The sequence below is a fragment of the Laccaria bicolor genome, genomic scaffold (assembly GCF_000143565.1).
Source record: "Laccaria bicolor S238N-H82 LACBIscaffold_7 genomic scaffold, whole genome shotgun sequence".
NCBI lineage: Eukaryota > Fungi > Basidiomycota > Agaricomycetes > Agaricales > Hydnangiaceae > Laccaria > Laccaria bicolor.
In genome coordinates, this window is record NW_001889878.1 from 112,859 (window position 1) to 129,159 (window position 16,301).

The 16,301-nt window shown below is 44.9% G+C and overlaps 5 protein-coding genes across 5 annotated transcripts; 1 reads left to right on the forward strand and 4 right to left on the reverse strand.

Moving 5' to 3' along the window:
* Positions 1 to 1,141: 1,141 nt before the first annotated feature.
* LACBIDRAFT_316917 (uncharacterized protein) lies at positions 1,142 to 1,327 on the reverse strand (the record flags this gene model as incomplete). The annotated part of the gene is made up of 1 exon (XM_001878896.1): positions 1,142 to 1,327. The coding sequence occupies one exon, from the start codon at positions 1,325 to 1,327 to the stop codon at positions 1,142 to 1,144; it is 186 nt and encodes a 61-aa protein (XP_001878931.1).
* A 179-nt stretch (positions 1,328 to 1,506) lies between these two features.
* Positions 1,507 to 1,830, reverse strand: LACBIDRAFT_316918 (uncharacterized protein; the record flags this gene model as incomplete). The annotated part of the gene is made up of 1 exon (XM_001878897.1): positions 1,507 to 1,830. One exon carries the CDS (start codon positions 1,828 to 1,830, stop codon positions 1,507 to 1,509), a length of 324 nt encoding a protein of 107 aa, XP_001878932.1.
* A 62-nt stretch (positions 1,831 to 1,892) lies between these two features.
* LACBIDRAFT_316919 (uncharacterized protein) lies at positions 1,893 to 2,063 on the reverse strand (the record flags this gene model as incomplete). The annotated part of the gene is made up of 1 exon (XM_001878898.1): positions 1,893 to 2,063. The coding sequence occupies one exon, from the start codon at positions 2,061 to 2,063 to the stop codon at positions 1,893 to 1,895; it is 171 nt and encodes a 56-aa protein (XP_001878933.1).
* A 1,120-nt stretch (positions 2,064 to 3,183) lies between these two features.
* Positions 3,184 to 4,315, reverse strand: LACBIDRAFT_325132 (uncharacterized protein; the record flags this gene model as incomplete). The annotated part of the gene is made up of 2 exons (XM_001878899.1): positions 3,184 to 3,201; positions 3,275 to 4,315. 2 exons carry the CDS (start codon positions 4,313 to 4,315, stop codon positions 3,184 to 3,186), a joined length of 1,059 nt encoding a protein of 352 aa, XP_001878934.1.
* A 10,882-nt stretch (positions 4,316 to 15,197) lies between these two features.
* Positions 15,198 to 16,279, forward strand: LACBIDRAFT_145794 (uncharacterized protein; the record flags this gene model as incomplete). Its single annotated transcript, XM_001878653.1, has 6 exons — positions 15,198 to 15,215; positions 15,264 to 15,339; positions 15,392 to 15,636; positions 15,706 to 15,902; positions 15,968 to 16,072; positions 16,135 to 16,279. Coding segments are annotated over 6 exons (786 nt in total), but the record flags the coding sequence as incomplete, so codon positions are not given.
* Positions 16,280 to 16,301: the final 22 nt, after the last annotated feature.

Genomic DNA, 16,301 nt, shown 5'->3' on the forward strand with positions numbered 1-16,301 from the left:
CGAGGGAGGAATGAAGGGGGGGAGGGAGGAATAGTGGGGGGTGGGAGGGGGCAATGAATGGTGAGTAATGGAGGGGGAAGGGGATGGACTGAGAGAGGGGGTAGGGAATGGACTGATAGAGGGGGAGGAAGTGGTGGTGCCGAGTCCTCGTCACCCTCCGCTCGCATCGCCATTGACATGTCATCATGTTGTGTTGTCGTTCTCGCATGTCATCATCCTTGTCACATTGCCATCATCCTTGTTGGCGCGCATCATTGATGTGTCATCGTGTTGTGTTGTTGTCATCCATCACATGTCATTGTCTGTTGCATGTCGTTTTTCATGGGTGTGTGTCGTTTTCGGGTGGTGGAGGTGGGCACTCTTGGTGCTCGTTCATTGTTGTTGTGTGTGGGTCATTGTTGTTGCATGTGGTTCATTGTTGTCATGTGTGGGTCGTTGTCCGTTGTGGTCTTTTTGCGTCAGTGGCATACCGTTGGCCCATGACGTGGCAATGTCATGGGTGCTGTTCCTTGTCCTTGGCCCATCATTCCGCGTTGGCATGGGCGTTGTTGGTGTTGGCCTGGGCATTGTTGGCGTGGGCCTGGGCATTGTTGGTGTGGGTGGCGTTGGCGTTGAGAGGGCAGGGAGGGGTGTCAAGAGGGCAGTGGTGGATGGGTGGTGGTGGTGGAAGGGAAAGGGATGGTCATGGAAGTGTGACCATGCCACAAACAGGAGACGTGACAATATGGCACACCCTCAAGTAAGTCATGTGACTTCACCCCACAGACTGAACAAAATCATGAATCCTTATCTATCACTTACCTATACTAATATGTAAATCATTTCCCTTCTATTCATATTTGTATTTGATCAATAGAATTACAAGTCTGGCTTGTTCATTGCATAGTCTATTTTCGCTTTTTTGTAGTATTCATAATCAATAATAAGCAATAATGCACTGGAATCACTGGAATCCACTGGACTATGACTGGACTCATAGTCCACTGGACTGGGACTGGACTCAGGAAAGTGGCTTGTAGTCCAGTGAGAGTCCAGTGGACTGAACTGGACTTGAGGCCAGTGGACTGGGCATTGTGCAAGCCAATCTGGCCTAGCAAATGGGCCACTGGAATCCACTGGACTCCACTGGAATCCATATGGATTATGTGGGGGAGGGTAAAGACCTCCACAGTGTGTCATCATCTTCACAGAAATCATATGGATGCCTCGTGGATGCATCTGTGGATGTTGAATCTGATACAGGCAGACAGGAGAGGGCGTCGGCAATGTTGTTGTTGTCCCCTTTAATGTAGACAATTCTTGCATCATATTGTGAAAGAAATTCCATCCACCAAGCTTGGCATCAAGACAGGTCCTTCTGGGAATGAAAGTTCTCAAGTGTTTTGTGGTCAGTGTAGATGAGAAAAGGCAAGCCTAAAAGGTCCACTCACCATTTTTTCAATGCACGGATGATTGCCAGCAGTTCCTTTTTGTGTACGGGGTAGTTCAATTCCACACCTTTGAAGGTCATGGAGTCAAAAGCAACAGGACAGGCAGTCTCCCATGTTTCCCCAAAGGAGGTACTCCGCCTGAGCACTTATCACTTGCATCGGTGGTTACAAAGATTTTGTGGTCTGGCATTTCAGCAAAATCAATAGTCGTTAAGCACTCACGGCCTGTTATGATCACTTTGACAGTGTCAAATGCTGTCTGATACTTGGGCATCCATGATGGAAAGCTCTTTTCGGAGTCTTTCATTGTAAGTTCAGTCAGTACACCTGTGTGATCAATAAGCGAAGGTAAAAATGCTGTGACATACCAGACGAGGCCCAGGAAGCTACGAGCTTCCATGGCACTCTTCAGTTCGGGCAAGACAGAATGCGCTCAATTTTTTGTTTGCTAGCCTCAATTCCTCAGGCACTGACATGGTGTCCAAGGAAATCGATTTCAGTACAGAACAGATGTGTTTTATCTGGGTTGACATAGAGGCGAGCATCACGAAGCGCCTGGAGAACAGCACAGACATTGCACTCATTGCACTCATGTTCTTCCAAGGAATTTGACCAGATCACAATGCCATTCATGTAAATATGGCAGATTTTGCCAATCAGTGTGCACAGCACGGCTGTTACTCACTGTTGGTGGATGGCAGGCACATTTTTCAACCCCATTGGCATCACCAGCCATTTGTACAAACCAAGGGGGGTGTTAACAGCTGTCAAATGCACATGGTTAGAGTGCATTCTTGTATGAAAACAACTGTTTGTCATATCTATTGTTCCCCAGATTTTACCTTTCACGCAATCAGTCAGGATGTCATCTATATGGGGAAGGGGATGAGAATCTGTTACAGTATTTTCATTCAGTTGTCGAAAGTCATTCACCCACCATGGCAAAATGTTTGGGTAAGCCTTTGGTGCTATAAATGCTGGTGAAGCACAAGGTGAAGATGATGGGCAGATACATCCAGTGTCTAAGTGTTGTTGGATCAGAATTTGCCACGCTTCTTTGTATTTACATGGTGACAGGTAAGATCACAATTTGATTATTTTTCCACATTCTTGATGTTTACTTCTGCATAGACATTTTGTGGTAATTCATCAACATGCGGTATTGGTTTGAAAACAACTTTGTATTCAGATCTCAGTTTATCTTCGCATTCTTTTAATGCTTCTATTGCTGCTAGGTTTTCAATCCTTTCCCGAACAGCACCAGCCACATCAAAATCTTTAACTTTTTCAGGTGTAAGGTTTAAATGCCTGATCCTGTCGTTACAGACCATCATCAGTTCCACTAGAACCAACTTTTTATTTGCCTTGGTGTTTTTTATTTGTTCACGGACTTTCAGTTTTGGTGGTGGGGGTGGAGATACAGGTGGCGGATTTAAAAAATCATATGAATTCAATTTATCTAAGCAGGTACGAGAGGCGTGGTCTGTAACAATCAAGTTGTGCACGAGCCAGGGCAGTCCAAGAATGATAGGGGCGCAAAGGCCTGGTGTAACAATAGCTTTAACGGAGCACGAAGTCCAAGTGCAGTCTAACGAAGTAAGGGAAAGTTTGACATAATCATACAATTCAGTTTTCATTCTCTGGTTGCTGAAGGCGACATCTACGAGTTCAGGTTTAGGCAATCTCTACTTTTTCAATCTGAGGTGTTCGACTAGTTCTGGGTGGATAAGGACAAGATGGGCACCATTGTCAATCAGTGCATGGGTTTTCCCTGGAAAATCTTCAGTTACACTGTGTACCCGACATTCCCAGATTAGGTGTTTGTCACAGACAGGCAGACTCACCTCACAGTGTGAAACATCCCAATCCTCATCAGAATCTGAGTTGTACTCACTGGGAGATTTTGGGAGAATAGCGGCTGCTGCAGAAACCTTGTCGTCAGGGTCAACAGGCTCAATTGTTGTGGTGGTAGTGGTGACAGCTTTCTTGATGGATTTTGCAGTCACTTTGGCTTTCTTTGCAATGGTTACATCAGTGTTGGTCAATGTCTTGTAACCCTTGCCAGGTGGGAAGCTGTCTGGGCAATTCTGTGAACGATGGTCCATGTAGAGTTTGCAACACTTGGTACACCCTTTGTGATCATTGAGGAGCACGCATTTGTCGTCAGTAAGAGCTGGAAGCTGGACATAAGTGCTGGATGATGCAGAGGAGGAGGTATTGTTTTGGGTGGTATTGGTGCAACACGATGGTCCATGTAAGGTGTCATTGTTTGTGTTCTGTCGCTTAGCCTGGTGCTGAAGAATGGTCTCTTCAATTAGTTCACACTGGTGTTTCATCTCAACTGCGCAGGCTTCATCGAGAAAGCGGACAGCCATGACCCAAGATTTGAAGTTCTTGTCTTTGCGAGCTTCACTGTGTCTGACTTTTGCCTTGAGATTGTCGTTGAGGTGTGCTTCTAAGTGATTACGGAGGCCTGTGTCGTCAAGAGCAGATGATGTGCCTTGCAAGAGGCAGTTCAACCTCAGCAGTTGTTGAGACCAGTTCCAAAAGGTTGTCTTGGAATTTGCCAGCATGGATGTAAGGATTTCGTTGTGCACAAGGTCTTCCCAATCAGGGGGAAGGTAATTCATATGCATTTTGGCCATGAAATCAGCAAAGGGGGGAGCCACAATGCACGTACGGTCTGCAGTAATCCAATCATGAATATGGAGGTCTTTGATGCCAGGGATGACCATAGTAACTTGTTTGTCTGCAGGGATGGACTTGGAGACAAAGAAATCTAGGGCCGCATTTTCGAAATCCATCATTACTGCAGGTGAAACGTCACCCTGAGTTAAGATGGGTGCCTTGGAGCTGGTAGGTTCAACAGTGGCATGTGTAGACATTTTCAAATGATTTTTTGGTTGAATATATGCGCGTTGTTCATCCTCTGAAGAGTTGGATGAAAGACAGAAAGATGATGGGGGGGATGCGGAAGGCATTAGGGGAGAAAGCAGAGAGGAAGATGGTCATGGAGGAGACGAAGATGGTACTGATGGCACCTCCAGCTGTGGCAATTGTAGACAGTTGTTCCTGGTGCATGTCGTTGGAATCAAACCGTCAAGAATTGGCAGCTGCTGTCCAGAAGCGGTGGTGTGGGTAAAACAGGGAAATTCCAGTGTTGCAGTAGATGGAGAAAACAGCAATGATGGTTATGGACAGCGACGGCGTAGTGGTACAGGCGATATACCCTCCACTGTTCAGATATGGTTAATCAGGGTTGATGTGTCATGAAAGACAGACATGGTAATAACATACAAGACAGCATGTGCATGTGCCAGTTAATGGCCTGAATCAAGGGCCAAAAAGGCAGTGACTATATGTGCGTGTCGAGTTTGTCAGAACTGATAGTAGCAGCAAAATTTCAAAAAAAGTGGAAATTTATCCTGTGTTCACAGGGTAGATAACACTACTCACAGAACAGACAACAGAAATTAACCACATGCATGATTCTGGAGATATAAGAGAAGTAAAGGTATGAGGTATGAGAGCGTGTAAGAGAGGTATGTGGTGGTAAGGGAGTAAGAGTGTGTGCAAGAAGTAATGCGAGCCAATTTAATGTGGCAACTGCAAATTATTTGATGCATACCATACATTGATAAATTGTGAGCATATCCCCATACTTATAGTTTCAATATCCAAAAATTGAATCAAGCAAAATGATGAAAATTTGAGTGAGTTAGAATTAAAGTCATTCTGGTACAAGTTGTGCAAACAAGTATTTGTACCAAAATGGATTTGGTTATATCTTTCTCAGTTCTTAACCATTTTTGATGAACTAAAAACGCAATTAAAGTTAATAAATGTGGTTACAAGGGTATGTAATGCACGTGACCGTTTAACCAGTTGCAACCGATTGAAACCGGTCTTTGAACGGTTTTAAGAGATTTTTGAAATGAGGCAACCAGCAACCGGAATAACCCCAAATTTGGGCAACTGCAACCGAAAAAAAGACCAGACCATGGTCTGGTTCAGTTCGGTCCTACGGTTTTTTTCAGTCCTATGGACTGAACCTTTAAACACTAATTACAGGTCTGACCAAACATGGAAATTCTTGAGTAAGCAATAAGGAGGAATGTCATAGCACTGACAGGAAAGGTGTAGATACTTCCATAACATTTGTACTTGAAAAATCTAGGAACTTCTGTAAATATTTGTACTTGTATTTATAGGAAGTGAAATGCAAGAAGGAGGATCATCCTTACTTTTACCCCAAATAAATCTGACTTGTGTTCTAAGAGAACTAAGCATCTTACTTGAGTAAATTGATAAAGTCTAGCACTATCAATTAACTCTGATCAAATTGTTAAAGCTATGCACTGACACTTTGATCAAAGACACTCAGAACCGACAGACCACAAGAATTCTCAATGCTTTCAGGAATACTGAGAACTAGTGTTTGAAAGTCCAGTTCAGTCCGGTTTTTTGATGCCCAGGGGCATTAACCGTAACCGTAACTGGTCTGCCTTTTCCCCAGAAGTCAAAAGACCAGACCAGACCACAAAAAGACCGCAGACCGCGGTTTTTTGTGGTCTATAGACCAGTTTCGGTCTGCATCGGTTTTAACTGGTTTATGACCGGTCTTTAGGCCAATATTTTAAAATTATAAATTGGTAAATTTATTAACATCTCTATTAGCTTTGAAACAAGCCCAAGAACGTTAAATTCCGTTAGGAATTGGTGCTTCTATAAAATAAGTCTGGTACATCTATTATTCCCAAAAGTAATTTACATTTTAATTCATATCTCTCTCGTTTTCTTGACCAGATCGTACGTTCTAGGGTGCGTTTTAAAGGATATTTAAGGGGCTACAAAAGACCAGTTCACGTTAACCGGTTTTTTTGTGGTCTTTACATCTCAAAAATAAAAAGACCAAACCGCAGGTCCAGTCTTTTGTGGTCTTGGTCCAGTCTGGTTATGGTCTTTTTCCAGTCATGAGACTGGACTTCCAAACACTACTCAGAACTAACTCTATGTTTATGTTATGTGTAACTACTGTCACCAACCATCCCACACCCATGCCCTATGCCAAGACATTCCTGAGACAAACCCTTCACCATGATGCCTTGTTTCTCCATCCCAACCCTTTATTGTCTTGTTACCTTGTGATTCCATGTTCCCTTGTCTCCTTCCATCCTTATGGTACTTGTTGTTCTTCCTTGGTTGCCTTGGTATCCTTCCCTTAGGTATTTAGGTAGCTTGTCATGTACTCACTACCTCATCCTTGATATTACAAATGCACCTCTGAACTGTTTCTTTGTTCCTCGTCTCTCATCTCTGTCTCCTGGTTGAGCCCTGCTCTCAGTTATAGGCCTGCATGGTTGAGCCTCTAGCTCCCAGCTCCAGTTGAGCCTTGCTCCCATCTTGTTACTAACCTGACAATGCCTTGGAGTCTCGTTCAGTTCATGATCTCACTCATGTTTGATCTCTTTGCCTCCCTGCCTCTCACATTCTCCATATCTGATTTCGTCTCCTCTCTACCATTCCAACGACCCCTCATATGCCTCATTCCGCCCAGAACTTGTCCTGCTATGCACATATCTCTTTTCACCAATCCAACAAAGTCCAATGCTGTAGCCAACTCCAGTGCCGTACCTCCTCTGGCATTGTTCCCAACTCCAAGTTCCTTGTCCATCTGCAAGTTACCTTTGCTGCAACCCACTCTGCACCTTCGCCCAACCCTCAGATGCATAAGAGCTTCCCTCTTAGGATGGATCCTCACAACTACTACGACTCTTCAGTGCACAGAAACTAACCAATTGTATTTGCAGGAATACACCAACATTGAGTTATGAACTCTAACAGTACCCCCTTGGTAAGTAAGCCACCTAGCTTTGCATGGACCAAGTAATATGACAAAGAAAATGACAACACCTTGCATGTAACTGACCATTGCCTATTCCCTTCTTACACTAACTGACAAACCCATTCTCACTTCACTGTCATTGATTTGCAAAACCACCACACCACCCAATACCTCTAACAAGCAAAACCAACACTGATGTATTATCATACACAATCTATCCATGTGCAGGCTTACATGATATGTACCTGTTCTTCCTGGACAGACATATCTACAATCCAAGTTAAGAGTTGATATGCTATTCACAAGGGGCAAACAGGGTTCTTCACCTGATAAAGAGCTAATAAAAAGCAGATAAGTATGTTAAATATTGAATTTCATATTAGTATAAAAATGCAAGAGATTCATTAGTTTGCAGCCACAAAGAGGTGGTATCATGTACTTAAAATATTCATTGGTGATTTGTTGGTGCAGGAATGACTGGGAACAAAAGAAATTGTTGCCAGGAAAGGAAGATAAAGACAGACCCTGTTTTACCTTGGCAACAATGATGAGACAACTATTTAATGTTTTTGAAAGGTCTTTCTTGGCACTGTAAAAAGCAATTAAGGAAATTAAATTGAACCCTCTTGGACAAAGGGACCCTGAGACATAATTTTAATTCTTTGTTCCTGTTTTCTGAGGCCAGAAAGACCCTTCCATGACATTAGATATTTGCCTCATCATTGTCACCAAGGTAAAACAGGGTCTTGCTTTATCTTCCTTTCCTGGCAACAATTTCTTTTGCTTTCCAGTCATTCCCACACCAACAAATCACCAAGCAATATTTTCCATACATGATATCACCTTTTTGTGACTGCAAAGTTGAAATAAGAATGAATCTTCTTTATTTGGTCATTTTTAACACTAATGTGAAATCAACTATTTAAAACAATCATCTCCTTTTTATTACCTCTTTCCCAGGCAACAAACCCTGTTTGCTCCTTGTGATTGGGGCTCATGTCGAGATTTAGTTTAGGTTATTAGGACAAGCATGCTCTTTGAATCTTTTATTGTATATGATATGTGTATTATATTGACTTTTTGCCTAAAAAGTGACTATGTACATGAGACAGATAGAAATTTTTAACAGAAGGACCTAACACTGAATAACTGGTTCATACTGTACAAAAGATCCATCCCTCTACAATTCATGAAGAAATCAGCCTGTAAGTATATCAAAACTGTACCAAATGATGAACACACATACTTTAAATCCAGTAGTCATTGAAATCTCCTATAGGTGGCATCAGATTGGAAGAATTCATATCACCTGTAGATGGTTTGAATAAGCATCTGTGGAGTAAAGAGAATGTGAATCTTACATACCTTTCTCAGCATCTTCAACAGACATTTCTAGAATTTTGGCTTCAGTGTCCTTTCCCAGGTGCCTGTAAGTCACTGCAAGGTTCTCCATGGCCCAAATTGTAAATTGGTGTGATTCTCCAAATATTCTGATTCTTCCATGCAGAACTTGGGTCTCCAGCTGCTCTGCCTCCTGGTATTTTTCCAAATTCTTATATGAATGGGCCAGATATTCCTTTGTTCTGAGTGTCAAAGGATGTTCCTCTCCAAGTAGTGTGGTTCTTGCATCCAGACATTTTTTCTGCAGCTTTTCTGCTTCTTTGTACTTTCCCAGGCTACTGCATGTTTTAGCGAGATATTCCATTGCATTGGTTGTCTCTGGATGATCTTTTCCAAGAATTCTCATTCTTGCATCCAGAACTTGGGTCTCAAGCTTCTCTGCCTCTCTGTATTTTCCCATAACTTGGTATGTATGACCTAGAGCAGACAGTGCTGTGATTGTGTAAGGGTGCTCCTCTCCAAGCTGTCTGATCCGTATGTCTAAACATTGTTTCTGCAGTTTTTCTGCATCTGGGTACTTTCCCAGATCCCTGTATGTCACAGCAAGGTTTCCCATTGCAGTAGTTGTGTCTGGGTGGTCATTTCCCAGAACTCTTATTCTTGCATCCAGAACTTTAGTCTCCAGCTCCTCAGCCTCTTTGTATTTTCCCATATTCTCATATGTATGACCTAAACCAGCCATTGCTGTAATTGTATATGGGTGTTCCTCTCCAAGCAATCTCATTCTTGTATCCAGACATTGTTTTTGCAGTTTTTCTGCCTCTGTATACTTTCCCAGATCCCTGTATGTCACAGCAAGATTTCCCATGGCATGAGTTGTATGTGGGTGGTCTTTTCCAAGAATTTTTATGCTTGCATCCAGAACTTTGGTCTCCAGCTCCTCTGCCTCTCTGTATCTTCCTAGATTCTCATATGTATGACCCAGGGTAGCCATGGCTGTAATTGTATACAGGTGTTCCTTTCCAAGGAACTTGATTCTTGTATCCAGACATTGTTTCTGCAGGTTTGCTGCCTCTTCATACTTCCCCATACCCCTGTATGTTATAGCAAGGTTTTCCATTGCAGTGGTTGTATCTGGGTGGTCTTTTCCAAGAATCCTTATTCTTGCATCCAAGACCTTTGTTTCCAGCTCCACTGCTTCTCTGTATTTTCCCATATTCTCATATGTATGACCCAAATTAGCCATTGCTGTGATGGTATATGAGTGTTCCCTCCCAAGAAGTTTGATTCGCATGTCCAGGCACTGTTTCTGCAGCTCTTTTGCCTCTGCAAATTTTCCCATATCCCTATATATTCCAGCCAGGCTCTCTACAGCTGTAATGGTGGTTGGTTGATTTTTTCCTAGTATCTTTCTCCTAGCATCCACAATCTTGATTGCTAGAATTTCTGCTTCTTTGGGATAGCCTTGTTCTCTTAAAATCCACACAAACTTTTCAGAGGCATCATCAAAATAACTTTCAGCCACCTCTTGCTTCAATGTTCTGCTATGCTGAATGTTGGCCTTGACATGTGTCACTAATCCTCTTCTAAATGAATATGGCTGTTTGTCAAAGTCCTCATGTAGAGAGCAAGCCAACATGACATATGCCATTGAACAGAATTCTTTTCTTTCCTTTGTAGTCATTCTGTCTCTATACCATGCATGGATCAGTGGGTGCACAGTGTATTCACCATCATGTGAGCCCAGTCTGATGAAGGAAAAAGATATCAATAACTGAATCCCCTCCTTGAAGGTAAAATTATTCCAAGAACCAGCATCATTAAGAGAAAGCAGTCTGTGGTCCAGTTTAGCACTTGCCAGTGGTAGGGTAGACTTTCCTGGTAGAAAGCCAAGCCATCTCTTTTTTTCCTTCTTTGTCTGTCCTTTTTGCATAGCTGCATTAAAGAAAATATTTTCACTAATACCACCATGGTGGAAAAATGAAAATATTGCCAGGATGAGAATTGCATTCTTAGCTGCTCTAGCCTTATAAAGATCACCAGACTGAGTCCTCTGTTGTATTTCCTTGTATAACAATTCCCAAGAACCATAGACAGTTCGATTATATTTAGATGCCCCTTTGAACTCTGGATGGGATAACAATATCTTTCGCTGCTCAGAATATATCCCTAGATAGTCTTTGATACTGATGGCCCCTGAACGAATAATGGCACCAGCCTGATCAATAGCCAGAGGAAGACAGAAGAACTCTTTCACAATTTTAGAAGCTTCTTTTACGAGATCAGATGACATATCTAAGCAACTTGCTTTCAAAAGCAGTATAATGGCATCACTTTCCGCCATCTCTTTCACTTCAAGACAGTTTGTTGGTGAGGTCAGACATTGCATAGCAGAGTTGCGACTAGTTATCAAGATATTTCCACTTAGCCCAGGTGGAAAATATTGCTCCAGCTCCTCTGGAGTCAAGACATCAGCATTGTCAAAAACCACGACATAATTTTCTCTGAGAGAGCCAATCCACAAGAGAGCAGACTCAGGCGAGCCATCTAAACCACTAGACTGAGCTTCAGGAAGATGACAGATACCCTTTAGTCCCTGAGTGATGGTTGAAGTAGAGGACGCGTCAATCCAGAAAACATGGGAAAAGCTGGAAATTTAAATTTTAGCAACGAGGATCAATGAACGAACATCGACGCCCTCACTAATCAGACATCTCTTCGATGAACCGTAAGCAGATTTGAGTCTTTCCAATACCGCCCATCCCATGCAGGAGAAAGTACTTTCTGGTCCGAGGTTGATTATTGGCGCCGATAAAATGATCCTTGAGTTTCGCAATGACTTCGGTACGGCCTGTGAATCGAGTGCTCGAGTTCGGCTTTAGAGGGATCACTGCATCGGACGTCGCTCTGTTGCTATAATTGTAATTTATCTGCAGAAGATCACGACGTCGATCAGCTTCGAAAGCAGGTACCACGAGGCTTTCACACACCGTAGTAGTCGCATTGAGCGTGCTGCCGCTCACTACAACGTTCTCAGATCCCTGCAAGATGTTTGTTCTGTTCATGTTGTAGCGCGAGATATGGGAGGAATGTGGCTGGGGAAAGGAAAGAGAAAACAATGTTGCGCTCGGAGACCCCCAAGGCAATATTACGTTTTCATGACTGACAGTTTGACATGTTTCGTGACTTGCCGAGCGCGCGTTGTAGTCACCTGTCAAGAGCTTATCACAAATGTCAGCCTCGCTGCACCGCCGCACGGAAGTGAGCATTTGTAAGTCACTTACAGTCAAACGACGCTTTCGAACATTGAAGCACACCCCTCGATTCAGTCTTTCTAAAAATACAACAATGATCTTACTTTCCTTTCACCCTCGCATCCACAGGATTCCCGTCGAAACACACTCTCGTCTTGTTCAACTTAAAAGTCATCCTCGCCCTCTCCGTCCTCTTCCCAATCAACGGTCTCCAGCGCAGCCTCGCCCTCCTCGAACAGCTTATCCAGCCCCGACAGCTTTTCTAGATATTTCTGGTCGTTGAATGCCTTGAGGAGCATGTCGAAGCCTTCTTTCTCATACGCTTGGATTACCTATCAAAAGATGACATGAGTTATGTGCATCAAGATGGAAAGGAAGAAAGGCGAGGATGGGGAAAAGAAAGAGAAAGCACATACCGTTTCGCTACATCCAGTACACTTATCATACGCAGCCCCCTTAAGCAGTAAATTGCGGAATTGGGCCAGGAATCCGCGGAGCTGGTGTGGTACGAGACCCAGAACGCTCCCGCCGTGTTCGGCGTAGGATTGAGAGCTGGGGAGGTCTTGGTTTGGAGGTGGAGCGGGCGCATGTATTCTAAAATTAGTTGAGAAGAAGATGGCGTTAGTTAACGAAAAGGAAGGGTTGAAGAAGAGGGGTGACTTACCCTTGTGGATGCTGCAAGACGGACGCGAGTAGCTCAACGGCTGTGGCTGCTGCGATGGGTGCGAGGCCTGGCCGGGTGACGGTACACATTTGGTCGAGGGTCTGATCCGTCAAGGACTAGATGGTGTGTTAGCTATGAAGTGGTATAGACGAGTTCGAGGGTGTACGTACGTCGGAGGGAGCGACGATGTCATTGCAATAATAACACCCCAAACGGTCTGTCTGTGCATCTTTAGGCGTGGAGGATGCGCGGGCGCCGTGCCGCATGACGAGGAATGTGTCGAATCCTAGTGCAGCGTTGAGAACGATCTGGTGTTGGTGGGGTCTGTGATTAAGTAGGGATGTGTGCAATCAACTGGACTGACCTTGCCCTTGGCAGCTCCAAGGACTGTGGGCAGCCATCGACTTTCTCTAGAGTCCATGAGCAGGAATACGGCGTCGTGTTCGTCGAAGAGTTGTTCGAGCTTCTGGACGACGGCTTTGGCTTCTGCAAGAGATGCGGCGGTGGGCGGGATAGGATGGCCTGGCATCGGTATGGAGAGAGTGTGTCCTGTTGCATCCTAAATACAATGAGGTGACTTTTAGAGAAGATGAGGAAACGACGTACGATTCCGGGGAATATCTTCTTCAATCTGGCAGCCGCACATTCGGCTTTAGGTTTGCCTCCGTCCAAACAGTCCTCGAATTCATAGAGTGGTTGTCGGACGGGGTTGGAGAACGAGACGCGGGAGGAGTCGACGAAGGTGATTTTGCGAATGCCCCACCCCTGTTAGTGTTGGAGAACATAAGTGGAGGTCCTATGTTTTGGGAAAGGGAAAACATACCATTAAAGCTCGGCCGACGTAGCATCCGAGTGTGCCAGCACCTAGGAGAAGGCACTTCGTTCCCGATATCTTCTCGAGGTCAAGACTGGGCAAGATTCTCCATCGCATGAGCTTGAGGTTCAGGTCGACGGCTTGAGCAGCCAATCTGAGGTGGGTGTGTTATAACATTGTTGTCGGAAGAAGCCAAATGAGAAAAAACCTTGTAGGATCCATCATAGGTGCGAGATCCGCAACGCGAGGTCCAAGCTTCCCTTGTGTGTTTTTCTCCCATCCAACAGCGGTTGGTCGACCTTCAATGGGGTCTCCTGCGATTTGAACGACTCCGAAGCGGCTCTTCCATTCGGAGGATGGGAGTTCGGAGTCGCGCCAGCAGAGAACACGGATGGAGGAGGTCTTGGTTGGGTAGAGAGCACGGAGGTATGCGAGGAGGTTGCGGAGTGGCCAGCCGGGATTCTGGGGGTTGGCGGACGGGTCGATGAAGGCGACGGTGTGCTGTGGGGTGATCGTGAGTGGGGAAGGAGTTTGTGAAGGAATTGCAACATACTGAGGTTGACGAGGATGTGAAGAAAGATTCATACGACTCTACAGGCGCGATTGATGTTGTACCTGCTTCTTCGCGAACGAGAAAGAAGGGAGATGGGGCGGTTTGAGCTCGAATATGTCCGTGTATTTCTGCCAACTGAAAGAACAGGTTAGACGGAATTCAGTAGAGTTGATAATGGGACGGACCTGTTCAGGCTTGAACTCCTCTGTTGCGCTCTTCCAGCCCTCCTCCGCGATCTCCCATGCCGGCTTTGATACGAAGGCTGGAAAGGCAAACCAATAGTAATATTTGTATTTTTTCAAATCAGCAAAGGTGATGAGAAGAAATCGATTGAGCAGAGACGAATCGCGAGTTGATAGGATGTGATCCCATATCTAAGTGAGAGTTGAGCGAGGATCAAGATGAAAGATGAAGGTAGACTACATGCTGAGCCTCTTGGTTAAACAAAGCGGTCTTATCTGCAGTCTTGAACTCTTCGATCGTGTTGAAGTTCTTGAACGTTCCTGTTGCGAGGACTGATCCAGAAGGCGGTCTGGGAAAAGCTAGTCAAGATTTGTTCATATAGCGCGTATCTGGTGCGTGAAGGGCGCTCACTTGTGGTCATCTTCAAATGATTCCGACCCAACGCTCAGATTACATCCCAGAGCGACTTCTTGTCGAGTTTCTCGATCTTTGACTGTTCTGCCAATAGAGTACGATGCTGATACGGGGATATGGTCATCTGATAATTTTAGAACATCAATCTTGAGGTCTGTAAGCTTGTGCCAGAACGATGGCTGTACAAGAGAAGAGAATGGCGCGAATTGGACGATGGGCATCGCGTCGGTCGTTGAAGAGAGGTTGCTGAGACCCGTAAGCTGACCAAACACGGTTGTCACGTTGTGTTACGCTACCAGGTGTGACACCACAGAAAAAACGTTTATCGAACAAACTTTCAAAATGACCGTTCTTCAAATCGTCGCCCCGCCTCTGCCAGCGTCGTACAAAACACCGAGCGCACCCTCCGGCTCACGTATTGCTCGTAAGTTGTTTTCCGGCTTACGGTAACCTCGACTGATGAATACAACCCTTTGTTCAGCACCCCATCCCTCAGGACACCGCACACTCCTCCCCGTCGGTCCTGCGTATCTGACTCATTTGCGTCTAACTCTTCACCATGCTCACTCGTTTTCTGCTTTGGACAAACATCTCGAGGCTGAGCGCGACCGTCTGTTTGCGCTCAATGGCGATGCTTCCGCCGCTGAAGATGATCTTGGTGTTGGGGATGAGGAAGAGTCTGCGGAGTTGTTGAGTTTGGATCCAAAAGAGTGGAAGGTATTTCTTTCTTTTGTGATGAAATGATTTGTGCTAAAGCTTTTCTAGAAACAAGACCATTACGCTGTCCTTGGTCTTTCTCACCTGCGATATAAAGCATCACCTGCACAAATCAAAATTGCTCGTAAGCTTCTTTCTTTTGATCGTATAATTAACACTCTCTGACTGTTTGGTAGATCGTAAGAAGGTACTGAAGCACCACCCGGACAAAAAAGCCTCAGGGCCTAACGCTGCACCCACCACTACTTCGTCCCTCTTCCTCAACGGGGTGAACCAAAACACAAACGACGATGCGTTCTTCAAGTGCATCCAAAAGGCACACGAGGTCCTCACCAACTCGGAGAAACGCCGCCAGTTTGATTCGGTTGACCCGGTGTTCATGGACCTTGAAGAAGAGATGCCTACGGCGGCTGAGTTCAAGGTGAGTTTGGGTGTATATGAGATCAATTGATTAGCGACTGATGGTGATTGGTGGGCTCAGAATAACAAGGACCTGGACTTTTTCAAAACTTTTACGAACGTATTTGAACTTTACGCTCGGTTCTCGAAAACTCAACCTGTACCTGGCCTCGGGAACGTTGATTCGACCAAAGAGGAGGTTGAAGGGTTTTATGACTTTTGGTACAACTTCGATAGCTGGAGAAGCTTCGAGTGGATGGACAAGGAGGTTAACGAGGGTAGTGATAGGTATGTTGGTTGCCTATGCCCGTCAGAACTTGGAATCGGTGCTGATGCTTCTACCTCCCTTTCAGTCGCGATGATAAACGATATACCGAGAAGAAGAACAAGTCCGAACGTGCACGGAGGAAAAAGGAAGATACCACTAGACTCAGATCGTTGGTCGATCTTTGCCTAAGGTCAGATCAAATCATGTCTGGTACTCGTTCTTAGACTGACTGATGTCGCTCTACTACTCCAGCGTCGACCCACGTATCAAGCGCATCAAACAACAAGAAAAGGAGGCTCGCGATGCAAAGAAACGTGGGACTGCGCCTAGTGGTGTTCCTGCGAAGAAGTCGAAGAAGGAGGAAGAGGAGGAGAAGAAAAAGAAGGAGGAGGAGGCGAAGCAGAAGGAGGAAGAGGAGA